The sequence below is a fragment of the Stegostoma tigrinum genome, chromosome 16 (genome assembly GCF_030684315.1).
Source record: "Stegostoma tigrinum isolate sSteTig4 chromosome 16, sSteTig4.hap1, whole genome shotgun sequence".
Lineage (NCBI taxonomy): Eukaryota > Metazoa > Chordata > Chondrichthyes > Orectolobiformes > Stegostomatidae > Stegostoma > Stegostoma tigrinum.
The window spans coordinates 10,842,680-10,870,531 of NC_081369.1; the positions used below are offsets into that span (position 1 = coordinate 10,842,680).

The 27,852-nt window shown below is 40.0% G+C and overlaps 1 protein-coding gene across 1 annotated transcript; it reads left to right on the forward strand.

The window, feature by feature from the left end:
- Window positions 1-946: 946 nt before the first annotated feature.
- Window positions 947-27,376, forward strand: ccdc113 (coiled-coil domain containing 113). Its single transcript, XM_048547095.2, has 9 exons — window positions 947-1,089; window positions 4,448-4,571; window positions 5,510-5,674; window positions 8,531-8,686; window positions 14,735-14,815; window positions 17,698-17,853; window positions 20,453-20,560; window positions 22,740-22,895; window positions 27,118-27,376. Exons 1-9 carry the CDS (start codon window positions 980-982, stop codon window positions 27,214-27,216), a joined length of 1,155 nt encoding a protein of 384 aa, XP_048403052.1. The 5' UTR covers window positions 947-979; the 3' UTR covers window positions 27,217-27,376.
- The last annotated feature ends 476 nt before the right edge of the window (window positions 27,377-27,852 follow it).

Genomic DNA, 27,852 nt, shown 5'->3' on the forward strand with positions numbered 1-27,852 from the left:
ATTGCTGCACCCAATCTACCAGCTGATCAATATCAGACTGTAGTCTGAGACGATCTTCCTCACTATCAACAACACTGCCAATTTTCATTTCACCTGTAAACTTAATAATTGTGCCTTCTGTTCCTATACTTGCATTTTGTAATCCCAGAATTGGAACCACACCAACCATAGACAAGATAGGCCAAAATTTGCTCTCTCGAAGTGATTGCTAATACTGTTGTTGATATTACTTGTTCAGGCCATCCTTGTCACTTCAAAGGCACTTAATCTGAAATGAACCTGGTCTCCATGTTACTATGAAGTTATACATGGCATTAGCTCGGATGTCAATGGAGGCTCAGTTAGCTGGATAACTGGTTTGTAACGTAGGGTAACGCTAACATTTGTGATGAAGTGTCTAGGCCCGAACTTAGGCTTTTATGTTCCTAAAACGCTGCTTGGCCTGCTGTGTTCATCCAGCTCCACACTTTGTCATCTCGACTTCTCCAGCATCTGCAGTTCCTACTTTCTCTGCAACACTAACAGCATGGGTTTATTTCCCACACCAGCAGTGGTTGTCATAAAGGCCTTTCCTTTTCAACCTCTACCCTTGCCTGAGATGTGGTGACTCTCGGGTTATAAACCATCACCAGTGACCCTGACTATACGTGTTGAATATGTCCCCTCGTTTTAACAAAAAAGAGGCATCTGAAGAACCAATTGATAATTTCTTTCGATAATTTAGTGCGGCGATGGGTAGCTCCAAATCGCTAAATCACTGCGGGGGCACTTGCGATTTCTGGGGTTGTTTCCTTTTTTATAAAGTTGATTTTGGATCTGCAGCAGCCGCGGAGCTGCGTTTGCTCGCTCACGTTCACCGAGGCATCATCGCTGGGCGCTGGGGAGGAGACCGCACCATCTGCGCCTGCGCGGCTCTCCGGGCCGGTTTCCACGGAGACGGCTGTAAACATTCGGCGGCGGGAGGGCGATCCCGGGAAAGATGGCGGCCACTTTAGGTGTCGACCAAAGTTTCGATTTCGACGTCCACCTGGACGAACGCATCCATGAACTGACACATGAGCAACTCCAGGAATTAGTGGAAAAGATCGGGTAAGGGTACTAGCCCCTTTTTAAAAAGAAGTGTGCCGCCACAGAGTAAGGAGCTACCGGCTGCGGCCCGTGGAAGGGAGTCGTGCTCAGTGTCTCCAGGGCTTTCCTTTTCAGGTTTAACTCCGGATCTCCAGAACACACCAGCCTGTTTCTTTTGGAAATCCGGCCTGATAATGGTAAAGAAACGACGCGGTTATTCGCGCTGAGCCACAATGAAGCCGGCATTGTACTGGCGCCGTCCTCAGTGGCATCCATCCAGCATCGCCGGCCGCTCCCGTACGAGTGCCTTGCACGTTTGGGAAGCGTTTTCTATTCTTTGAGGGGGCGAAGTAGTTAACAGAAAAACTATCACATTTTGTTTCTCTCGGCGATCCCAGGTGAAGAGTTAAGGCTTACAGTGCAGGGTCCTACCAAAGATGAAGAAGAGAACGGGAGGCAGTTCTCTTTGGCAGCTTCTTGCTTTTTCGCACCTTGCTTTGGTGGGTCAGTTCTGTGTTGAGCGTCTTGCTTGGCTCTCAAAAGCCCACTCTGGTATGTCAGATTTTGGCACATTTGCTATATGCCAAAGTCCCACCAATTAAGAATTAAGGAGGAAACAGTTACTTATTATTATTACATACAGCACTTCAGTACAGACTTCAAAAGTTGTGAAGGGTTTTGGGACGTCTGGTGAGAATGAAAAGCACTACCAAAATGCTAATTTCTTATTGAGTCTGTCAAGATAACTCTCCAATATAATGCACTGTCTTAACATGCAGTGACTGTAATTAACTGGATAGTTACAAAAATTCAACTGCACTGAAAGGAGTGTTTGGTTAATTCATTTTTGGTGAAGTGAGTAGTGTTGACCAGAAGACTGAAACACAGACAAACTGATGAGGGAGAACCTGGTCTTCTCTTTTGACACAAGTAGTAGACTGAAACACAGACAAACTGATGAGGGAGAACCTGGTCTTCTCTTTTGACACAAGTAGTAGGACTAATCTGGAACCTTTTTTTCCCTAAAAAGCCAAAGATGCTTTGAAACAGAAGCTTTCAAGGCTGATCTCAAAAGTAACGGAAGAAAATGGATAGACAAAACAAACTGAATGCACGCCAGGCATAAACAAACATTATGGCTGTCTCTGTTTTGAATATTCTTTGGGGAGATTATGGAATGGAATAGAATGGAAAGTAGGCCCACCTTACTTTGTAATACGCATTCACATCATTACAATGGGATTGGGTGTTACACCTTGCCGGCACTTCTTGTTTTTTTACTTCTTTAGTTTAGCAGCCACTGCATCTTCCTAAAGACTCTTTGTAATGTAGTTGATTTTAAAAACAATACATAATGAAGCAGAAAATCTCTCCTAATACTCCCTGATTTCTGGTTGTTACTTTGACAATTAGAAATTGTAATCTTTGTAATTTGTAATAGCTGTCAGACATAAGAATTCTGGAAGGGAGAGGTAATGTTCTTTTCCAATTTAATTTGTTTTTAAACAGCAGAATTTTGAAAGCTGTAATCATTACATTTTTCTTAATAGCTAGGATGTATACTGTGCCTTGTGTCTGTGTATGACAGAAAAGACAAATGTGTTAACGAACCATGCGCAAAACAGCCAAGTTCAGAGTTTACAGAGGAACCTTACAAAGTCAGAAAACAGTGCTTTAAGTCATGAGATAAACAGATACTACTCCACCCTCACCACAATCAATGTTCTGCAGTCTTATTATGCTTTGCATGATATAGCAACTTCTAAAAAGGTAAAAAAATTAAATATGGGTAAAAGGATTAATGTATCTTTAAAAAAACCTCTTTATAGTTTCCATGGAAAAATGGACAAGGTTGTCAAATACAACATCAAAGCACCAGTATAAATCTCAAAATGTAACTTTAGTCAGGTTAGATATTTGACCATGTTCAATTTTATATTCATATTGTTATGATCCCCATCAAGACAATAAAAGAAATATGAATGATACAGCTACTGACCAAAAGTTGCACAAGATTTAATGCTTTTGTAACAAACTAACTTAAACTTACATAGACTAAAAATTACTTAAAGGTAACTTATATATCAGGCTAATTCCATCAGCATTTATGTAGCATTGGAGCCTAAGTCCCACACTCTGGCTGGCTCAGCAGTGTTTCTTCTTGTTGCTACACCAGCCTGAGTCTTCCAGTATCACTTGAAAGCAGTTTCCCTCAATCCCCTGAGAATCTCTAAACTGACATCCAGAATCAAGGCCCAGAAAGAAAACGCCTTGGTCCTTATATGTCCACATGTTCTACTGCTTTAAACAGAAAGCAAGTATTCCTTCATATCCTACTTATTAACACAAAACCATCTTTTCCCCTGCTTTTCACAGCAGTAGCTGTGTTTGGTACTCCTCTCTGGGACTCTGTGTCTGAGAATCTGTGTCCAAAAAGAATGGGTACCCCTCTTTTCTGTGAGAACTGCACAAATTGGCACTTGATTTTTAATAGGTTTTCACTTGGGCCAGAGTTTTGTATGATTTCATTACCCGCATTCTATGACATTCTGTGTTATTTTACATAAAGGACACAGCTTAAAACAAATAAATGTTTCATAAGATCCCACTTTATAAAAATATCAATGATGCTGCTTGGTTGCATGATTCTGAATCACCATGTATTGGCAATTTTAGAAGATGTCTGACACTTTTATACATTTCTTGTCAATCTATTCAATTTTAAATATTAACATTTAAAATGGAAACTGACTTTGTAAACTAATCCTTGCTGTGATTACACTCTCCTGCCATTGGATTGCCACTGGCTGGAGGGTGTAATGACAACTCCACAAGAGATTGACTAGCTTGATTTTTTAATTAATATTAGTAGTTTTTGAAATTGTGAAGAAAAATCTCAACCTCTTTAAGTTTACAAAGCATCCTTGAACTTTACTTTCTCAACTATTTTGAATACCTACCCGAGCAAGCAGTAATCAGCAGATCTACTGTTAAGCTTGCCTATGCTGAATAAATCCAACTGACTTTACAAAATTAGATAGGGACCAGGCACATTATGACTTGGAAAGGCTGTAATTTTGATTACAGTCAAATTAAAGTTGATTTTCTTTTAAGGTTTTCAATCAGTGATGTAAATCCCGACCAATCACCTAAAGTTTAATAAACTTATTGCTAATGTGATATATTAAATTATGACATGGTGAAGTTGCTGATATTGTAATATTTAAGAGGGATTGAAATATTGTGGTGAACTAGAAGTAACTAAATGTTCCATTTTATACACTCTGAGCAGCTCACGAGCTCTTACGTAAACCATACTTTCTTTTATAAGCCCCTGACAAAATGTGTATATCAGTGATTTGTTTATTTCCATATGTAGTATTTCCAATGAAGCCTTGAAGATTGAGTCTGATATGCTTGATAAGTACTATGAACGTGTGGTGCCCAAGGAATTGGTTCTTCAAGCCCAGGTTCAAGCACAGGAACTAGCCCAGTTGGCACAGGTAGTACCTACAAAGCAGCATTTCTCAATAGTTTATAATGTTTATAATCTGAAAGAAAGGGACCCACAATATCTGTAGCAAAATTTTGACACACAAAAAATGTTATGTAGAGACATCATGCTACCTGACTGCCTAAATTTTGTTGGAGTATTACTTTTGGGTGAGTGAGAAAACAGGAACTCTGGGTTTACACTATAGTATACAGTATAGTGCTTGGATTGGGTGTTGGCTCAAGTTAGTGGTATAATGAAAGAGTGTGAATCTGAGATTGAGCTCAACAGGGATTAGTTAAATTTTGCAGCATTTCTCTTTTAAACGTTATGAATATTTTAAATTATTCCATGAAAGGCAGGATAGCTATTTGATAGCATGATGGCAACAAGAAATCTTGCTCACTTCCTGAACATATGGAAAAAATGGTGTACTTGTCTGTCAGCTAATTATAACCAGGATGTGCCTAGGAAATCACACCATCCCTTTTCCTTATATACTTCCATAATGTGAGTTTTGCAGTCAGGGTCTTTGTCAGATAGCGCATAAATCACATAAATAAATTTGAATGTGACTTAATTTGCAAAGTTGACTTCACCTGCCCACTGTGTGTGGCGTATTGGTGTCACTTTTCTAGGACCAGCATGCCTGTAGTTCTATTGACACTCTGTCACAGTCCTGAGAGTATCCATCAGAAATGCAGGAAATAATGAGCCAAGCCAAGCAATAGCTCTACCAGTTGGAGACAGGTAGCATCAAGAATGCGCTACACCAAGAAACCCATATAATATCTTAGCCGTGTGGCTAAATAAAGCAAGGAGAAGTTAGCTTGCAGCTTAGTAAGCCAACAAGATGTAGGAGAGAAAAAGTTGAGAAACAATAATGATCACATCAGTTTGATTATAAAATGTGAAGTTCAGAACCTAAAATATTGGTAAATCTTGCAGGGGAGGTCAAGACATCGATCCCGGACTCGTCCTGTGGCAGTAGAGCGTCTTTTGATGTTAACAGCAGAGCAGAAGTGCAACATTGCTTATAGAGAACTCGAGGAAACAAAAGAGATATTATCAAAGCTGAAGCAGGAGTCAGAGCACACAATTCGGAATTTACAGGTAAGGGTTGATCACAAGCCGTTCTGTGCAGTTAGTGACTTGACTCCAACCACATACTGTGGAGATAGCCAGTACTAAATTTCAAATATTTATAAGTGCCAATTGCATCTCAAGTTAAATTGGAGGTCTATCAGTGCTAAATTATTATATTTAAGACTGCACAGAAAAGAATGGATAGAATTATGGAATAAAAATCCCTAATTGATTAAAAAAATCTACAATTCATGATATAATTAACAGAATATTACAGTGCTGGGGACAGAGGATGTCATTTGAGGAGTTAAGTACATAATTTATTTAATTAGAGATAAGAAAAAAATGGAGTTACAATTATACAACTGGGTGTACGTTGTCAATCACCAGGGAAATTCTGTAAAGATGTGTCAGCTATAAAATAGCAATAATAAGGCACTGCTGCAATTATCCTAATATAGACTGGGATAGTAATTGTGTAAAAATTACTGAGGAGGAAAAGTTTCTGAAGCAGCAGCATTTTCTTAATGAATACGTTTCTAGTCCAGTCAGGATGGAAGCTTCAGAGATAGCAGGAACTGCAGATGCTGGAGAATCTGAGATAACAAGGTGTAGAGCTGGATGAACACAGCAGGCCAAGCAGCATCAGAGAAGCAGGAAAGCTGACGTTTCGGGCCTAAGAAATGTCAGCCTTCCTGCTCCTCTGATGCTGCTTGGCCTGCTGTGTTCTTCCAGCTCTACACCTTGTTATTTAGGAAGGAAGCTTTGCTGGTTCTGATTCTGAGGAATGGTGTTGTTCAGGTGAATGAATTATCATAAGGGGAAAGTTTAGAGAACAGTAATCATAGAATCATAGGGTTTAGGAAAGCACCAGCAAATTTCAAGGAGGAATCTACAATAAAAATATTAATTTGAATGAGGGGTAATTTCAGTGAAATGAGAATTGATCTGGCCCAGTTAAATTGGAATCACTTTTGGCAGGCAAGGCTAGAATTGAGCTTAGTTTAAGGAGGAAAAGATTTAGGTATAGTCTTGGCACATTCCCACTGGAAGAAAAATAGGACAACCAATATCAAAGCTCCTTTGATCAAGAAAGAGATAAAAAGTAAGAATGATGCAGAACGGGGCATGTGGCAGACATTGAGAATACAAACGAGTGGGCTGGTTAAAGAAAATACAGAGGAGAAGTAAAAATAGAAATGAGAGGCAAAGAGAGAGGATGAGAATCGAGTGGCAGCCAACATGAAATGAGAATGCAAACGTCTTGTATAGGCAGATAAATAGTAAATGGGTAGTAGGAGGAAGTGGGACTGATAGCGGACCAAAAGGGAAACCTACAAATGGAGGCATCGAGCATGGGTGAGGTACTAAATGAATATATAATTTAGAATCCCTACACTGTGGAAGCATTGAGTACACACCAATCCTCCAAAGAGCATCCTAACCAACCCCTTACCCTACCCCAATAACCCTGCATTTCTCATGGCTAATCCAGCTTGCCTGCACATCACTGGACACTACAGGCAATTTAGCATGGCCAATTTACCTAGTGCATATAATGCATGTGTGTTTTTTTAAGCAAAAGAAGCATGTGCCACCAAAACTTCAGTGAAAGGGGAGATGGTTAAAACATTGAATGGGCTGAAAATTTTTAAAGAAATACAGGAAAGGTGTTCCTAAAGTAGCTTGGCCACAAGGTATGGAGGGAATCTGCCTCCTTCGTTGCAGAGAGAAATAAGAGTGGAAAATGTGAGACACTAATTATAATTTTCCAATCCACCTTAGATGTGGGGAGGTGTTGCCCGACTGAAGAACTGCAAACATCACATACACCTTTGTTCAAAAAAGTTATAAGAAAGGATATCAAAGGGAGTAATATAGACATGGATGGGATTTCAGAAGTTGAAGAACTTAGACGAAGAGAACAGCTAGGCGATATGCTACTGGAAATATGCAGAATTTGTGATGACATTAATGTATAATTGAAAGCTCAGCTTCAAGGCAAATATGCCAATAAGGATGCATCAAACTCTTTGCAACCTCAGGCGGAGATGGAATTCATGACAAAGTAGCAGACTTGGTAGGGCAGGGAGCTGAAATAATAAGCAAGGTTTTTACCATGGGTGTGAGAAGCATGAGTTGGATAGTCTCCTGTCTGAGCAGATCTGCCTCCGTGGAAATGAGCCCCATATGACTGAGACAAGTCGAGTGCAGCCACAGAAACAAACAGTGTGATGGCTCATTTGAAGATTCGACTGGTTTTCTGAGACTTCCATTCAGATTTATAAAGGGTTGTCATCCTTTGTTCATCTATACACCATCATGCTCCTTTCTGTACCTTACCACTATCCCCTTGCCATTTCCATGTCACTTTATTCACCACTCCCAACCCTGTGCCACATCCAGAGCCACTCATCCAGTATCAATTATGAGCGAACTTCAGAAGCCACGTTGACATGAAAAGCAATCTAAGAGTGATGTCACTCATGTACAGTTGTTGGGTCAAAATGACTCTCATTAGTGAATCCCTTTCAAAGATTTTAAATTCCTTCAAGTAGTTAATCTGTTATAAAATTAAACTTATTTTTAGTAACCACTTCAAAGACAGCTAATCCTTTAATACTTCCTTTAAACTGCAAATTGAAATATGAACTTGGCACTGCCACTACTCTCCTCACTATACCAAGCTAGAACAATGATTAAATATCTGTTCTTATTAGGTCCCCTGATTTAGAAATTTACTTTGAATTGCTTGTGATCTGTTGCCATGACTAAGTTTCTGCCACACTTCCAGTGAAAATACAGTAGGTCTAAAGAAATTTCTGTCTTTGTGACTGTTCAAAGTACACAGATCTCTAACTCAATATGTTTGTTTTCCTCTAGGCTACTCTTGAGGAAGCCGAATTTGCCTTGGCTGAGATTAAAAAAGCAGTCAATGAGTTTGAACGAGATATTGGGTCCTTCACTCAAGGCAAGAAGGGGAGCACAATTGTAACAGAGACTCTCTTTAAATATTTTGAGGACAAAATCCATGCCAAAGTGAGTCCTACATTAAGTTATTTTACTTAATCCTTAAGTAGCAACTGTGAATATTAGGTAAATCTGGAATTAACAGCAAGTTACCAAATGAAACAGTGGAATGATTTTCTGAATAGATGCTGTCTTTGGGAAAACTGACTGCTGGCTAAACAGGTTAGCCAGGAAATTGCAAACTGACTTCCTCTTCTTACAGTCAGAGCTGTATAGCACAGAAACAGACTCTTCGGTCCAACTCGTCCATGCCGGCAAGTTAAGTTAATCTAGTCCCATTTGCCAGCATTTGGGTAATATCCCTTTAAACCCTTCCTATTCACATACTATCATTCATTCAAACACAGCAGTAGCCTTCACCTCCTGATAAGTAAAAGGTGAAGTGGATAACAGAAAACAGCAGATCACAGACAGGTTGCTGAAATTGGCAGATGACATTTGGCACAGAGAAATATGAAATAATGCATCTCGAAAAGAATTGCACAAGTCAGTATAAATTAAATTTTAAAACAGATACAGGAACAGAGAGACCTGAATTTCATCTAACACCAATTTTTAAAACTGGCAGGACTAGTCCATTAATCAGTTTGAAAAAGCAAATGGTTTGCTTGGTTTTATACAAGTGGAAGAGAATACAGCAGTCAGTCATTCAAGTTAATCTGTTAACACTGATAAGACCTTGACTAGAGTAGTGTGTCCAACCTGGGCATCATTTTCTTTTCATTCATTAATTCACAGTATGTGGATGGCACTAGCTAAAGACTGGAAATCATTGGCCATCCTACTAAAGCTGAGTGGCTTGCTACTCTATTTATGCTAATTGGGCTGAATTTAGAATCACATATATTCCACACTGTTAAGGATGGAAGCTTTCCTTCCCTACAGAAAGTTAGTGGACCAAGTAGCTATTCAACCCAGTAAACACCATCGTCATCACTGATTGCCACTAACTTCTAATTCCAGACTTATTACATTAACTGAACTTAAATTCTCCAGCTGATGTGTGCTGTAGCAGTGCAGTGATAATGCCCCTTCCTCTGAGCTAGGATGCCTAGGTTCAGTTCTGACCTGCACCAGAGCTGTGTAATAAAATCTCTGAACAGGTGGTTAGAAATATCTTCTCCAACTGCTGACTTGGGGTTTGAACTCATTTCACCATTAGTCCAGCCCTTTGGATTACTAGTCCAGTGGCCATGGCCACTGGATAACCATACTCCCTCATGTCAAGGCCTGTAAAGGATGCAGAGGGCGTTTACTAGCATGTCACTGAGAAGTAGACGTTTCAGCTATCTGGAGAAACTAGATAGGCTGGAATTGCTCTCCTTGGAACAGAGATTGTTAAGGAAATATTTAATAGAGTTTGTATGATTTTTTTGTATACACTGAACATTAGTATTCTTAGCAAGACCAACATTTATCACCCTGACAAATTGGTGAGTTGCCTTCTTGAACCACTGTACGTTCTCCTATAACGCCATAGCTACATTCTTCCATGTCCTCACGCTTTAGAAAATTATGCTATAGAAAACCAGCATAGAAAATCGCCTTATCAGGAAATTGCTATACCTCTACAGCAGAAAGTTTGCATTATCCAAACAGCATCCACTATTCATCAATTGCGTTAAAGCCAATTCATGTTAATGAAACACATGTTACAGCAGAACTATCTGTAGTCCATATGGTAAAAAGTCTCCTGCAATGGTGTTCGTAGAGAATTCCTGATTCTGATCCAGCAACAGTGAAGAAACTGCAATATATTTTCCAGTCAGAAAGACTTGGAAAGATACTTGTGTTAAGTATCCTGCTGCAGCTAGGAAGTAAAGGCTGTGGCCTTTAGGAGGTGATTATGATGAAGAAGCCTTAGTGAGTTGATACAGTACATCTTACAGATGGTACACACTGCTATCTCTGTGCACTGGTGATGTAGGGAGTCGGCGTTCAAGGCGTTATATGGGGTTCCATTCAAGAATTTTTTTTATCGTGGATGCCATTGGGCTTCTTGGGTATTGCTGAAGCAATACTCAGCCTAGTAAGTGGAATTTCCTAACATGTTCCTGACTTTAGCTCAGTAGATGGTGGAAAAGCTTTGGGGGAACATGTAGTGATTTACTCATTACAGAATTTCCAGCCACTGACTTGCCCTCTTTCATGGTTGGAGATTCAGCAATGATAATGCTATTAAATGTAAAGGGGAATTAATTAGACTTTTTCTAGTAGAGATGGCATTTTTGTGCTGAGGTTGTTACTTACCATCTATCAGCCCAAGCCTGAAAAGCTGTTCAGGTCTTGTTACACGCAAAGTCAGAGTGAAATACATGTGAAACTGACCATTTAATTCATTTGTGAATGTTTCCACTTCTGACAGAAAGAGGGCCATTGATGAAGCAGCTTAAAGATGGTTAAGGCTCAGAGAAATTAGGGCTGTTGTGCTGATGTGGTATTGTATCAACCTCTGGACTAGGAGGCCTGGATTCAAGTCTTATCTGCTCTCAAATTTACTTTCCCAGAGAAATTCCTGCAGTATGTCTTCGGATGACATGTTTGATCTTCAATAACAATAACTATTTCCCTTTGTGACGCCAATTCCAATCATTGAGGAGTTCTCCCCTCTGTTCCAATTGATTCAATTTTGCTCGAACTTCTTGATGTCACATTTGGCCGCATACTACTTTAATATCAAGGGCACGCTCACTTCAATTCTAGAATTCAGTTTTTAAAACGAAAATCACTGATGGGATATGGGCATGGCTGTACAAGCCAGCATTTATTGTCTATCCCCAGTTGCCCTTGAGAAGGTGGTGGTGAGCTATCTTCTTGAACAGCTGCAGTCCGTGTGTAGCAGGCAGACCTATGATGCCATTTGGGAGGGAATTCCAGGATTTTTGACCTAGTGAAACTGAAGAAACAATGATATACTTTCAAGTCAGGACGGATAGTGGCTAGAGAACTTGCATTTGGTGGTATTACCATGTATCTGCTGTCCCAGTCCTTCAAGATGGAAGTAGGCGTGGATTTAAAAGGTGCTGCCTAAGAAAACTTGTTGGATTTCTGCGAAGCATTTTGTAGATAGTAGCAGCAGGGTGCACTGTCAGTTGGTGGAGGGAGTGGATATCATGCCAGTTAAATGGGTTGCTTTGTCCTGGATGGTGTCAAGCTTCATTAGTGTTGAGGTTGCACTCATCCAGGCAAGTGGAGAGTATTCCATCACATCCCTGACTCATGCCTTGAAGATGGTGGACAGGCTTCGTGGAGTCAGGAGGTGAATTACCCACTAGAGAATTATTAGTGTCTGACCTGCTTTTGTAGCCATTGTGTTTATATGGTTAGTCTGTTTCAGTTTCTGGCCAATGATAACCACCAGTACATTTATAATGAGGAATTCAGTGATGGTAATGCCATTGAGTGTCAAGGGACAACAGTTAGATTCTCTCTTGTGAGATGGTCATTCCTTGGCATTTGTGTGGTGTGAATGTCACTTGCCACTTTTCAGTCCAAGTCAGGATACTGTCTGGATTTTCCTGCATTTGGACATGGACTGCCTCAGTATCTGAGGAGTTGCAAATGGTTCTAAACATTGTGCAATCATCAACAATGGGCCCACTGCTGACATTATAATGGAGTGAAGTAGCTCAAGGGCACAACCTGAGGATCTCCTGCAGAGATATCCTGGAGCTGAGATGAAGAACTTATATTAGCTACAATCATTTTCCTTTATGCTCAGTATAATGTCGACCAGTGGAGAGTTTCCCCCCTGTTTACCATTGATTCCTGTTTGGAAAGGGCTCCTTGATGCCACACTTGGTCAAAGGTAGCTCAATTTCAGAGGCAGTTACTCTCACCTCATCTTTGGAATTCAGCTCTTTTGTCCATGAATGAATCAAAGCTATAATGAGGTTAGGAGTTGAGTGGCCTTGGCGGAATCCAAATTAGGTGTCACTGAACAGGTTATTGCTAAGCAGGTGCTGCTTGATCGTGTCACGAAGAGGGGGTAAGGTTGAACCCCTCTGATAATTAACCCGAAACACCAGCCTCAATCTGTTATGGTGGGAGTAGAGGTTCCCTTCTACTAACTAAACCCAAGGCCCCCAGAGAAGTTTCGCCCAGCTCCTCATAATCTGTTAAAAGAGTAGTTAAATGAAAGGAATCCCTGATACTCATTTTATAAGCAACAAGTTTCAATTTATATATTTAACCCTAACAGTGAACAAATCAACAGAACTATTAACAAACTGAACAATTTCCCTCTATCTACTATTTCCTAAATAAACAAGATTCTAATAGTATGCTGCTCCAATAAACACAGGTCCCATTTATTTAAATCCAAATAATAAGAAAACAATAGAATGTGACTTCTGGAATGTTTCGTCTTCTCCACTGTCTCTCCAATCATAAATGCCTTTCTTCCGCTGATCCTGCTGAAGTTTGTTGGAAATGCTTCCTCCTTGTCTTTTGCACTGACTTGATGGGTTCTCCCATTGTTGAAATTGAGGTTATTTGTGAAGCTTTCTCCTCCAAAGAGTTGTTTATTGATTGTCCATCATCATTCTAGGCAGGACTGCAGAGCTTAGATCTGATCTGTTGGTTATGGAATGCTGAGCTCAATCACTTGCTGCTTATGCCGTTTGGCATACAAGTAGTCTTGTGTTGAAGCTTTACCAGCTTACACCATATTTTAGGTATGCGTGGTGCTGCTCATGTATGTTTCATTGAACCAGAACCCTGGTAGAGTGGGAGAGGTACTGGGCCATGAGGTTGTTTCTTGTGTTGGATTATGATTCTGCTGTTGCTGCTGGTGAAGGTCCGTGATGCCTCACAGATGCTCAGTCTTAGTCTAAACCATTTAGCATAGTGATAGTGGCACACAACATCCTCAATGTGAAGGCTGGACTTTGTCCCCACAGGGACGGTGTGGTTGTCACTGTTACTGATACTGTCTTGGACAGATGCATTGGTGAGGGTGAGGTCAAGAATGTTGTTATCTCGTTGGTTCCTGCACCAGCTGCCACAGACCCAATCCTTTAGGACTTCATCAGCTTTGTCAGGAGTGCTGGTTCCCAAACCATTTCTGATAGTGGACACTGAAGTCTGCCACCCAGACTATGTTCTGCAATCTTGCTACATTCTGTGCTTCTTCCAAGTGATGTTCAACATGGAGGAGTACTGATTCATGAGCTGCAGATAAGCAGTACATTGTAATTGGTGGTTCCTTTGCCCATGTTTGAACATGCGATGAGACTTCATGGGGTCAATATAGTCAGTGTTGAGGACTCCTAGAGCAGCACCCTCCCCATGTACCACTGTGCCTGTCACCTCTGTAGGGTCTGTTTCACCAGAGGAACAGGGCAGACCCAGGAATGGTGATGACTAGGATATTGTCTATAAAGTATGATCCCATGAGTATGATTACGTCAAGCTGTTACTTGACTTGTCTGTGAGACAGCTGTCCCAATCTTGACACTAGCCCCTAGGTGTCAGTAAGGAGAACTTTACAGGGTGAACTGGGCTGTCGTTGGCATCATTTTTTCCAATGTCTTAGTCAATGCCAGGTGGTCCATCTGGTTTCATTCCTTTTTGAAATGAGACTTTCTGGTGATAGAAACTGACTTCTGGTAGAACTGACTTGGTAGACCATTTCAAAGGTACAAAAATTGATCGTGGTTGATTAGCATAGAAATTCTCAAATACACAGCTTCGAAAAGGGAAAAGCAGGTTAACGTTTTGAGACAAAGATCTACTTTGAAAGCATTAACTTGCAATTTGTTATTTACTAGAATTAATTAAACTGCTTTGTCTTCTAAACCTTTTCTGTTTTTGTTTCAATTTTCCAATATTTATCATTTTATCTGTAGGATTGAGAGGTAAAGATTTATACCTTCACCAATCTCATTAGCCATTGGAGCTCCTGCATCAGCTCTGAACATGTGTTCACAAATGAAGATACCAAGTCATCTAATAGTTAATATTCTCAGTAAATGTTTTGTGTAATGACCAGTGCTAGCTGAGGACTATTTTATACATTGACCTCTTAAGAGTCTGATTATATTCCTTTCTCCTCAGGAAATGCTGATTGATAAGCTGCAACTGAAGAATCATGCTTGGAAGATGCTCAAGGCGAAACTGCACCAACAGCTCCGATTGGTTTGTAAACCGATAGTGGCAGGCAGGAGCACAGCTATCACTACATTAACTCTGAACAACTCTCCCCTGTGAATCAATTTTCTCATCATCCTTTCTTACAAATGCAATAGTGAGGCAGAGAATTGCCTCTTCAGTTTACAACAAAAATCATTGAAATTCTTTATCACAAAGAGAGCACTTTGGGAGGTTTGGTGGTTTTGAAAGGCACCAGATAAATGCATGTTTTTTTTCAGTGAAGAAAAATTGTCTATTTGACACCTCACCATATCTTTCAAAATACTACACATACACTTGAGTTACTTGAAAACAAAGTAACTCTTGTTATGTAAGCAAATATGGTGCAATTTTGTGCACAGCAATATTCCATGCGCATCGATAACCATTTGAACATGGAAAATGTAAGGAAATAGTTGGTAGAAAGTAGATGCAGTATAACATCAACTTTTATGTGACATCTTTAATTTAGTAAAGCATCCTGAAACACTTCACGGGATCATTACCAGGTAAAATTTAGCACAGACGCACAGCTAGAGCTGTTAGAACAAATGAGAACCAAACAGCTGGTCAAAAAAGTTGGTTTTATAGATCATTGCAAAGGAGGAGAGGGAGGCTGAGAGGCAGATAGTTTCAGGAAGGGAGTTCCAAGGCTTGGATAGCTGAGGTTTCAGTCACCAATGGTGAGATGGTGAAGTTGGGAATGCTCAAGAGGCCAGAATCGGAAAAACACAGAAATCTGAGAGGTGTAGGCTGAGGGAATTGACAAATAAAATGAGGGGTAAGAGCATGGAAAAATATGAGCACTAAGATTTGTATTTCAGATTCTGTCCTCAGATTAAGAGCCAATATGTCAACACCACAGCAGAGAAACTTAAATATGCAAGACTAGAGCTAACAAAAGCATTGTAGCAAGAGGTGGGCTGAGGCAGAGGTGAAGACTGGGAATAATATAACAGCTAAAACAGCTGTTACAGTGTAGATATGAGGTTGGAATTTCAGATCAGGGTAAAATTGTATGGAAATAGTGCAAACATTCTGGTTTAGTATCACACAGTAGCCAGGGAGAGTTGATGAATACGGAATGTCATTTGTGATGGACTCCAAACACAATGGCTTCAGGCTTCCCAATATTTGCATAGTTCAATGATCGATTTTCCTCTGCTTTTGATTGTGTTGGTTGAGAGAAAAATGTTGGTCAGGATTCTCCATTCTTTGAACACTGTTATGAATTCTTTAGTCTTTACTTGAACAACCAGACCAGTCAGACAGTCTTGATTTAATGCTGTTAAGTATAGACTTCTACTTGAAGTCAGTGCCTTTTGAAAACAGCCAGTGAGTTGTTGTTGGCACCTGACAGGTGTTTTGCCACATCTCATAATCCTTGGGAGAATAGTTGGGTCCTATGGTGAGCTGGTCAGCAGGTTCAATCAGGGATTTTGTGCATGCTTGCATGCTTGTGTGAATTTACTAACTGTGCCTCCGAAATTCTCATCCAAAACCTTTATATAAATGGCAAAAAATAGTGGAGTACAGTATGCAGCATGAAAAGTGACATTAAAGTACAGAGGAAGAAAATGATAGAAACTCAAAAGCCTTGTTGATAAATTTCAGAGATGTGAAGCAAACAAACATCAAAGGAAGTTATGCCATGCCATTGGGTTGTTATATACAGGTTTTGAACTACTATTTTTCACTATTAGATTCCATCTTGAGTAGAGAACAAGAACTTATTCGTCACTTTAATGTAGCTTGCCTTTGAATTAAGAGGGTTGCGTTCTACTTGTGTCTCAGATCTTGATTACATATTCAATGTAATATACCTTGGTGTTGAACTGAGGCAGTGATGCATCATCAGACATGCAATTCTTTGGATGAAACAGTGAATTCTTTTCTGTTCAAGTGGTTATTAATAGTTGAGTAAGGGCAGAGAACTCTTGAGAATTTACAGTGTAGAAACCAATCCAATTGTCCAAAATGTAATGAGCCACCCATTAGACTCGTATATACCCCGTTCTGTAAGATTTTCAGACTATGTTCTTATTTGTGAAAAGTCCAACCACTACAGCATATTCCACAGGATCTAGGATGTGTGCAAACAGGGGATGCAACTGTGAACTACTTAACTAATTAGATTTAAGAATTATTATTTAGCAGCAGTGAGTCTGAATCAGGAAATTTAAGTTAGAATAGTGAATTCAATGTCAACAAGAACAGAAAACAAAATAAAGAGCCGAAAAAGGAAGCAGGAAAGTAATAGACAGAAAGAAAAAAAAGATTTTAAATCTCTTGCAGTAATTAAAACTTGAAGAAATTATTCCAAATTTACAAAAAAACTTATAATATCAGAGAAGATATATTGCAGTAGCTAAGATTAAACATGCCATTAAAAATTACTCAGATAGAAATGGACAATCCCCTCAGTGTGTTTACTCCATATCTGCAACATCAGACCAGGATCTTCCTGCTATTCAATGCATTTAAATGGGTAGCCTGATGGTGATATGCCATTTTCTCTCTGCTTGTGGGTGTTGTATCTCACACAGTAATTTCCAGATTTTCACAAGTAGCTGCTTGCTAGAAGATCTTGTTTCATTTGTGCATTAATAACTATCGTTGCCATTAGTTTCTCCAATACTCTCATAGTGCTGTTCAGCCAAATATGTGCTACACAACGTAAATTTCTACTTTTTTAACCATTGTTTCTCCACCTGCTGCTAGCTTTAAAGACTGGCCGTAGAGTAGCATTGTCAGAGCTTGGAATGAAGATTTTCCATCCCTTGTGTCTATCGTGGTATGATATGTGGTGTGGAAGAAGGGGTAAAAACTATAGTACTAACCAGAAAAAAACCCCATAATATTCTTTGAGCATTTGTCTCTTTCTGTAGAAAGAGGAAGCTGGGGAAGTGCTCCGGGAGGTTGACTTTCATCAGCTTAAGATTGAAAACAGCCAGTATTTGAAGCAAATTGAACAATACAATCAGGACCTCTTGCAGCTCAAAGTCATGACCGGGAAAACACAGCTGGTTCTCAATTCTTATAAAGTAAGTTTTAATTACCATAGTTCAGTATATGCTCAGATGTTGTTTTACTGAAATAACTTGATGTCAGTTCACTAGGTTGAACTGGAAAGACAAAGGACTGGATAGAGCAGTGAATTCAACTTTCAGATTTGAGATATGACTTTGTTGGTTAAAGCTACTTCTTTCCTGCTTCGAGTCCAAAGTGAAAAAGTGTGCTGAACCCAATTTCTATCCAGTTCCTACCGTTTGACTGTGGGGCCACAAGATATTGGAAGAGAAATAGGCCATTTGGCCCATCGAGCTTGCTTTGTTATTCAATCATGGCTTATATGTTTCTCAACCCCATTCTCTTCTCCCTGTAACCTTTGTTCCCCCTTCTAGTGAAGAACCTATTATTTCTTAACATACTCAATGACTGGCTTCTATACCCTTCTCTGGTAATGAGTTCCACAGATTTGCCAAACTCTGGCTGAAGAAATACCCCTTATCTCAGTTCTAAAGGGTTGTCCCTTCACTCTGAGGCCATGCCCTCAGATCCTAGTCTTTCCTAGTAGTGAAAACATCTTCTCCACGTTCATTCTATCCAGGCCTGTCAGTATTCTAAGTTCCAATGTGACACCCCTCATCCTTCTAAACCCCTTCCCTCATCCTTCTAAACCCCTTCCCTCTAAACTCAAACAGACCCGGAGTCCTTAACCGTTCCTCAAATGACAAGTCCTTCATTTCATGGGATTATTCTTGTGAACTCCTCAGGATCCTCTCTAGCACCAGCACATTCTTCCTTAGAAAGGGGACCCAAAACTGCTCTCGGTATTCCAAATGCAGTCTGATCACAGCATTATACAACCTCAGCAGTATATTCTCTGCTCTTGTACTCGAGCTCCCTCAGACCAAACACTAACGTTGCACTTGCTTCCCTAACTGCAACTGAACCTACATGTTAACGTTAAGAAAATCCTGAACTATGTCTCTTTGTGCTTTAGATTTCTGAAACCATTCCACATTTAGAAGAATGTCTGTGACTATTCTTCCTACCAGAGTGCCCAATCTCACACTTCGTCACATTATATTAAACTGCCACTTCTTTGCCCACTCTCCTAGTCTGTCTGTCTTTCTGCAGCCTCTGTGCCTCAACAATACCCACTCCTCCACCTACCTTTATGTCGTCTGCAAACTTAGCAACAATTCCCTCAGTTCTTTCATCCAGACCGTTAATGTACAACGTGAATAGTTGTGGTCCCAACATTGATCCCTGCAGAACTCTACTAGTCACCAGCTGCACACTGAAAAAAAACCCTTTAAGTCCGTGCTCTGCATTCTGTCAGTCATCCAATTCTCTATCCATGTCAGTGCCTTGCCAACAACACCACAGGCTTGTATGTTATTTAGCAGTCTCCTGTGCAGTACCTTGTCAAAGGTCTTCTGGAAATCTAAATCACTTCCACTGGCTCTCCTTTTTCTAACCTTCTTGTTATCTCCTCAAAGAATTTGAACAGCTATGTCAGGCATGACCTCCCCTTGACAAAGCTGTGCTGATTCAGTACTATTTTACCATGCCTTTCAAGTAATCCATAATCTGATCTTGAATAATGACATCTGAAGTCTTGCCAATGAAGAAGGACAGGCTAACTGTCTTACAGTTTTCATCTTCTGCCTTTCTCCCTCTTAAGCAAAAGTGCTACATTAACCATTTCTCTGTCCTTTGGGACCCTCCCTGACTTTGATTGCTGAAAGATCACCACCAATGCCTCCACAATCTCCTCAGTTATCTCCTTCAGAACCCTAGGGTATAGTCCATCTGGTCTGGGTGATTTATCAACTTCAGACCTTTCAGTGTCCCCAGCACCTTTTCATTAGTGATGGCCTAGTCACTAACCTCTGCCCCATGACTCTCAAGTTCTATTTGTGTCTTCAAAGTACCTATTCAGTTCCTTCACCAGTTCTTTGTTCCCATTACTACTTCTCCAGCCTAATTTTCCACCAGTCCAATGTCCATTATGACAGGCCCACAGTGCTAAATTATGCAGAAAAGTGTCAGCTTCACTCTACAACGGCCAAAATGGTACAGAAGGTGGCAACTTTCTGAGATGTTAGGCCTTGTTCATTTTTGAACAAGTGAGGAGTGAGATCCCCCTTGATTTTCAAATGCTTGATCCTGATATATGAGGATTCAAATTATGGAAGGTTTAGAATGTAATGGGAATGGATGGTTGAGTGAGGTGAATATACTGATTGTAATTATAGCAAATGGGATAGTTACTAGGTGGTCCCTATCTCTGGGCCAGGAGGCCTGGTTTTTAGTCCCACCTGCTCCAGGGGTGTGTAATAGCAACACCAGATAGGTTGATTAGAAAATATCTAGCTACCAGGTACTTTGGTAGCTTGAGAAGTATTGGAAGACCATGGGACATGATGAGTGATGTTCAAGACTGGTAAGATTGAGTGGAGAGATATTATGGCTGGAAGCAGGGATTCAGATATGAATGTGTTATGGTTGAGTGTAACAATAAACGTTGAATGTGTTTATTGGGGAATTGAAACGCATTCAGTCCAATTAAAACAAATTGTATTGCTAAAATCTATTCTGCTCTCAAATCCCTTGGTCACTTTCCTCTTCCAGAGGCAGTTGAATAGAATGTCATCAGAGACTAAGCAACTCATCAGTGAAATAAAATCCAGACAGGAGCTGCTTAAGAAGATTGAATTTGAGACTACAGAAGTGGAAGAAGTAAGTGGTAAAGAATCTTTTCTCTACAAATTACTGACCATGATTTTTAATTTTAAAAATTGCTGTGAAATAATTAGAGAGAAACCTTGAATGGCTGTCGCAAGATTCATGGATTTATGATGGTCATGGAGTTCAACAATTAATTATTTCCACAGAATTAAAGGTGAACTTGCCAACAAACATAAAACAGTCTATATAAATGCAATAACTGAAAATGCAATCAATAATTTGCCTCTTCTCCCTTATCCACCTCATCCCCAAAGAATGGCACAACTCGCTAGGGTGCAGTGTTTTGGGTTTCTGACTGCTTCATTAAAGGTGTATGGGGTAATTGCAGTGTAGACGAAAAATTCCATGCCTGGAGGGAATGAGGAAGCTTTCTTGATATTGTTGAGCTCCTTGATTCCCATAGTAGTTTGGCATTCATATCGTCAGGCCCGGGGGATTAATGTACTTGTTTCCCCGCTGAAACATCTATTTCTCATCCTTACTAATCTTAATCTTAACCTCATCATCCCAACTGATCCCAGACAGTAATGTCTTTCTCCTCTGAACTGTAATGCCTGAAGTCAGCTAACAGTATAAATTAGGAATTAATCTACCACATTCACCAAGACAGCAGACAATGCCTCAGCTTAACATTGTGAGAAGTGCATTCTTCTAGATACAATATGTTATTCACTCAATACTCTATTGAAATGTCAACCAAGATTATGTGCTTGCGTCTAGAATGGGGTTCGACCCAAATCTTTCTGCATGCTATCCAAACAGTTTTTATTGAGTGACCAGGAAGAGTAACATAGCTTACAATCCAACATAAATTGTAGAACTCCATAGTTTAGTTGATCTTACACATTCTCTTTACCATCAGTTTTCTTCAATACCCCGCACTCCTCTTTTTCGTCTTGCAGCCATTTGGTCTTTGGTAGTGTACGCCTCCTTGGGTGATAGGTGTCTTGATACCTTGTGTAAATGGCCATACTTTTAGATTTAAGGCTAGACAGAAAAGTGAAAGCTGACTATTCCACCTCTGGGGAATCGTTACCTGACTTAATTGAGTCCTCATGCATTATCTGCCCCTGGGCATTAGTAGCATCATATGCTGGATAGCAGTCAGACATGTACAGATGACCTCTTTTGAAATAGCCAGAAATATCGCCATAATCCATGTCACTCAAACTGAAGGGTCCCGACCCGAAACGTCAAGCTTTCCTGCTCCTCTGATGATGCTTGGCCTGCTGTGTTCATCCAGCCTCACACCGTGTTATCTCTGACTCTCCAGCATCGGCAGTTCCTACTATCTCTGTAACAACCTTTAAAATACTGTCCCAGTTTTTAAAGAATCAGAGTAAAAGCTCATGACCTATATTTCTCCTAATAAGCCACTGCCCACCAGGTCAACCTTGCATGTTCAGAACTCAAACTGATCACTCTCCCACTCCTGTTACATGCATGCTTTTTTCTCTAGGACTTTCTCATGGAGATCATTTCACTGCCAAAACTGTTTTGTCCAAGGACATTACTCCTATCTGAAATATGAAAGCAAAATAGGGATTTAGGAACAAGACTAGGCCATTCTGCCTCTTGAGCCTGTTCGTTCATTCAGTAGGATCATGGCTGATCTGTGGCCTAACTCCATATACTTTGCTGTGGCTCATATCCCTTAAAGCTTTACTTAACAAAAAATTATCAATCTCAAATATAAAATTAATAACTGATGCAGGATCCATTGTCATTTATGGAAGAGAGTTCCAAACATCCGCAAGCATTTGTGTGTAGAAGTGCTTCCTAACATCGGCCCTGAATAGTCTGACCTGAATTGTCAGATTTATGTCCCCTGGTTCTAGAATCACTAACCAGTGGAAGCAGTTTATCTGTATCTACACTGTCTTTTCCTGTATATTTTGAAGATTTCAATCAGATTACACTTCTAAAGAGAGAACAGGCCTGGTTTGTATAATCTCTCTTCATAACTTAACCCCTGAAGTCCAGGTATCATTCTTGTAAGCCTGTATTCTACTCCCTCCAAGGCCAATATATTCTTACTAAGGTGTGGTGCCAAGATATATTCATAGTACTCCAAGTGGCGTCTAACCAGGGATTTTTTTAATAACTGCAATACTCGAAAGTTCAGGTGCGTTTTCATTATTTAAATTGATTCTATGTTTTTCATCTACAGGATAAAGCCAGAGGAGAGGAGCTAAACAGGAAGTTTCGTGAAGACATTTCTAATTACAGAGTTCCAGATGTCCTTGAATATGTGCGTGAGACATGGAACCGCTTTGACCTAGAGAAGAAAGTGAAAACCTGGGAACGTAAGGTGGATATTGCAGAGGTGGGTGTCACTGTGTCTGGGTTTGCAAATTACTGAGAGGCAATGCTGTTGTCAAAAGCTATGCATTTGTATGCAAAGGGTGATTGGTGTTGGGACGTCAGCGTCTGAAGAGTTATTTCTGCAAGTAACAGGAACAAGTCACCAGAACCAGATGGTTTTCAATTTAGGACCCTTCAATGCTTCACAGAGAGGGAGAAACATGGGTTCTGGAACAGTCTGAAAGGCTTTCGAGGAAGTGGGCACATTTTACTCCTGCACTGTTTGCAAATTTGCAGCTTTTATACGGTCCACATAACTTGTCACACGTATCCAGACTTGATATGTCACTGGACCTGACCTCGACATGCCTCTTACCCATGCAGGTCTATTACTATAGTTCCTGCACCAGACTTCGTCCCCTAAAGTAAACTGTCTCTCTCGTTTAATGGAATCTTGTGTCCAGCATTCGCATTCCTGATGCCATTTCACTGTCCTCTATAGATCCAGGAAGATCAGATTTGACCTGGTGCAGAGTCTTCTCCCCATTAGAAACTCTGCTGGAGTTATCCCAGTAGTTGCATGAGAGATGGCCCCATAATCCAATGGTCTGGCAGAAAGACCAGTCCAAACTTTGAAGATAGGCTTAAAGAAACTACATACAGCTTCACTACATACCAAACTGTCCCAGTTCCTGTTTGATCTTAGGACCACCCCTCATGCAATTACAGGGATAGCTCCAATATTGGATACAAGACTCTGTTAAGTGAGACAGACAGTTTAATTCAGGGCATGATGTTTGGTGTAGAAGCCAAGGGAATTGCCCTGCGTGGTAAGAGGCATGGTTAACATGAGCTCAGGTCCAGTGTCACATTAAGTTTGGGTAGGTGTGACAGTCTTGAACAAGCACATGGGCCATGTAAAAGCTGCAAACTTGCAAACAGTGCAGGAGCAAAATGCGCTTATCACCTGCCTTTCTGATTGTTCTGAAACCCATGGGTTCTCCCTCACCATCATGAGTTGAAGAAACCACAGACTCTGAGGTGGACACGGTGGATTTCACCGCCTCAATGCCTTTGCCACCTAATGAGAAATAATTTTTTTCTGAGATGCTCCAGATGCAAGAGGTAAGGTACTGTGTAATACACACCACCCATATCAGAGGAAGAGTTAAAGGAACCCAACTGGGGCTAAAATGCCCCAGAAGGAGGTACAAAAAAAAAGGACTATGTCCTCGGGCTCAGATGGGGAGGGACATAGTGATTGTAATGTGGTTAGCCAGGTGGACCTCATAGTTCCCTGATTGAGGCTATTAATCTGGTCCAATCAGGGAGCCCTGGCAGATAACAAGATTATTGATGCCCTAATGTTAAACTGCAGACTCTCCTTACTTTAAGACACAATTTATTTTGTTTGTGATATTGGAGTCCATAAAATTAAATTGCTGACATATGCCATCACATGAGAAAACCTACTAAATTACTTCGAATCCACAAATTTTGCAGGTAATAAGATGGGTAACAATGAGCAAATACCCTTCGGAAAGTCTGACGCAGAAGGACCAGTAAAGTCATGTAAAGGTGTAGAAAAAGTTCAAGATAAAAATGGGTTTTAAAAGTTTAGGAAGACTGTTAAGAGCTGGTAGAGTTATTACTGATGCCAGTCCTACTCAGTATTTCTAACCGTTTGTGTTTTTATTACTGATTTCCAGCAGCCGATGTATTTTGCTTTTATGATAGCGACATTGCAATTTGCTAAATCGTCCGTCTACAAATTTGGTGCTGTATGTGTCCACATAATAAGTTACTGTGCTTGAAACTAATTCACTGTTTCTGAGGCTCATGAAAGCACTTCTGAGCAAGTTGTTTTCTGAGATGTATATTAAAGTGCTCTGGCCTTTCGAAGAAATAACGTCGATAAATTAGTTAAAGCAATACCGATAACATACACTCAGCGGTTGGAAAGCAAAGAGGATAGAAAAGACAAAAAGAAAGAGAAATTGCCGGAAAAAGTGAGAAATAGTTGAGGACAGAATGTTATGGAGCTGAGAAATATTGTAGTTGGGCCATCTTAATAGAGAGGCCACACACCAGCCTGCACACTTCAGTGGTGAGAAAACTTCATACAATTTAATTGGAGGTGGGTACAGACCCTTGGAAAAAATTTGCTTATCTGTGGTGAGTTGTTGATTTGACTCATTATTGATAGCACTTAATCTCATTAAACTCATCCTTTGAAATGTTGTGGTTTCCCATCAATTCTGTAACTCGTGAGCTGAACCCATACCAAGTGGATTAAATTATGCCCATGGGTTTTAATCTTTATTGTTGTGTGGAAAATGATCTTTAATTATCTGGCTACCCATTTTACAATTCCTGAATTCCATTTACTGTTTGCAGAATAAATTAGAAAAGCATCTAGGTTACAAAATGGACATTTGGCTGCTTGAACCCGCTCCATCATTTAATAAGATCACGGTTAATCTGTTTGTGTTTCAAATCCCGCTTTCCTATGTACTCTCAATATGATGCTATTGCCTAACAAAAATCTATCTGCTGTTGCCGTAAAAATATTCAATGACACTGCCTCCACTGACATCTGAGGCAGAGAGTTCCAAAGTTGCACAACACTCTGAGAAAAATCTCATCTTTGTTCTAAATTTGTGATCCCTAAAGTTAAAACAGCATCCCTAGTTCTGGATTCGCTCACAAGAAGAAACATCATTTCCAAATCTACCTTGTCAAGACTGTATTTATATTCTTTAATCAAGTTAGCCCTCACTGTTCTAAACTCCAGAGAAAATGAGTCGAGTTTATGCAGACTTAAAAGACAAGTTGCTCATTCACGTATCAATTTCCAATGTATTTACATCCTTTCTTAAATAAGGACACCAAAACTGCACACGTGTGTTTGAGATGAGATCTTAACAAACCCATATAACTGAAGTACAGCATCTTTACCTTTCTAATTCTTCAAATAATAAAGGATAGCATTCTACTAATTTTCTTAATTACTTGATATACCTGCATTTTACCATCTTGTGATTCATGTATTAGAAAACCAAAACAGCTCTGCACCTTGGAATTCTGCAGTCTGGGGATCGGCTGTGCACCAATATCCATAAGAAGCCTACCAACATCCACAGTTACCTCAGCTATACCTCCTACCACCTTGCTTCCTGCAAGGCTTTCACTCCATTTCCCAATTTCTCCATCTCCGAAGCATCTGTTCTGACGATGCCACCTTCCGCTGGGCTGCTTTCTTAACTAATGATTCCTCCCTTGTTGATAGGACCTTCAGCCACGTCCAAACCATCTTGTGCACTTCTGCGCTTATCCCTTCCCTTTCTTCCCAGAACAATGATAGGGTTCCCTTTGTCCTTACTTTCTACCCCATTTAGTCTTTGTATTCTAAGGATCATTCCAGGCATTTCCACCACCAAACACATCATCCCCTCCTAACACTGTCAGCATTCCACAGGGACCATTCCCTCCATGACATACTGCTCTATTTGTCCATTATTCCTGACTCTCCTTGTGCTTCCCTATTGAATGGCTTCCTGGACCATGGTATCGTGGTTGGTTAGTTCATTCACCTTGCAGCCGCACTTTCAGTCAACACCCGGCTCAATTGTAATCACACTCATCTGTCACTGACCGTTGGCCAAATCAGATGACCCTATTCAAAAGAGTATGGCTAGTCCCTAGAATAAAGTGTCCAGATAACTTTCTCCTTTCCTGACATGGCTCACATCTACAGATTAGCCTTAGGTCATCTGAGTATGAACCAGAGCTCTTGTAGCTGCAGATGTATTTACCCTGGATCACACTGGCATCCAGATGACCCACATCCCACAGTCACAGCACATCACTGCCCTGCGTTTTTATTACGCGTTAATCATTAATGACAACTCATTTTCTGTCCACCAATAAAACTAAAAACGATATTGAATTTTGTTTCAAACACAATATTGTACATTTCTGAAATAGCATTTTGTTTACAGCATTTATTTAATAAAATCTCCTGTCATGAGAAGTTGTGTGAAGTTATTTTAAAAAACAGTGAAAACCCACCCCACAGATGTCACAGATAAAACAAGGGAAAGGAAGACTTCTGTGTAAGTCAGAAAAACAATGTGTTGCACAAAGATTATGCAGAAACAGAACAGATAGTTGCAGGAGAAGTGGTACAGTATTTTGAGCTTCAAGTAATCAATTAACACATTTCTTTCAATATCTTTTTCCAGCTTGCACACAAAACCTATAGTAAAACCTGGGAGAGCATAAAAATGTACAATGATCAGGATCAGGACTTAAATAAAACCAACACGGTCACCAGGATATGAAGAAATTCTGGAACTAGAACTTAACACAAACTCAACTAAGTGTCATTCACATGAATAGAAAGGGGTTTCCTTAGAATGCAAAATTAGTTTAATCTAGCTGCAAAAGAAGTCATGTTTTATGCTGACAGACTGATTAAATTGCTATTTCAAATAAATAAAACCAGGCTTTGATTCTTTGTTTTGTTGCCTTATTCATGTTGTCAATTAACAGTGGAAACTATTAACCTGTGAATATGTCAAAATGTTGTAATGTGCTGGTCTTTTCATGAGTTGCTCCTCAATAAACATTCCAATATTATGTAAGAATAGGGAATTACTTCCAAGCAAAGCTGCATCACTATACTGTAGGAATACCTAATAAGTGAGGATAATGAATATATTCCCAGCAATGTCAAGTCGCTGTGCAATAAAAATTAGCATTTCTTTGTCAGGTTAAAAATGTTTGCGTTCGAAATTGCTTAAATGAAACAAACATAAAAAAAATTCAGGTCAAAGCCAAATAAATACTCATAGGGATAGCAAGAACTGCAAATGCTGGAGTCAGAGATAACACATTATGGATCCCATAACACAAATGGGATTTCTAAAGAAGGGTCCTGACCTGAAGCATCAACTTCCCTGCTCCTCTGATGCTGC

Excerpts from the sequence above, each read along its gene's own strand:
- ccdc113 (XM_048547095.2), top strand. The coding sequence starts at position 980 with ATGGCGGCCACTTTAGGTGTCGACCAAAGTTTCGATTTCGACGTCCAC. Across the intron at positions 4,572-5,509 it reads AACTAGCCCAGTTGGCACAG|GGGAGGTCAAGACATCGATC; the intron begins GTAGTACCTACA and ends TAAATCTTGCAG. Across the intron at positions 5,675-8,530 it reads ACACAATTCGGAATTTACAG|GCTACTCTTGAGGAAGCCGA; the intron begins GTAAGGGTTGAT and ends GTTTTCCTCTAG.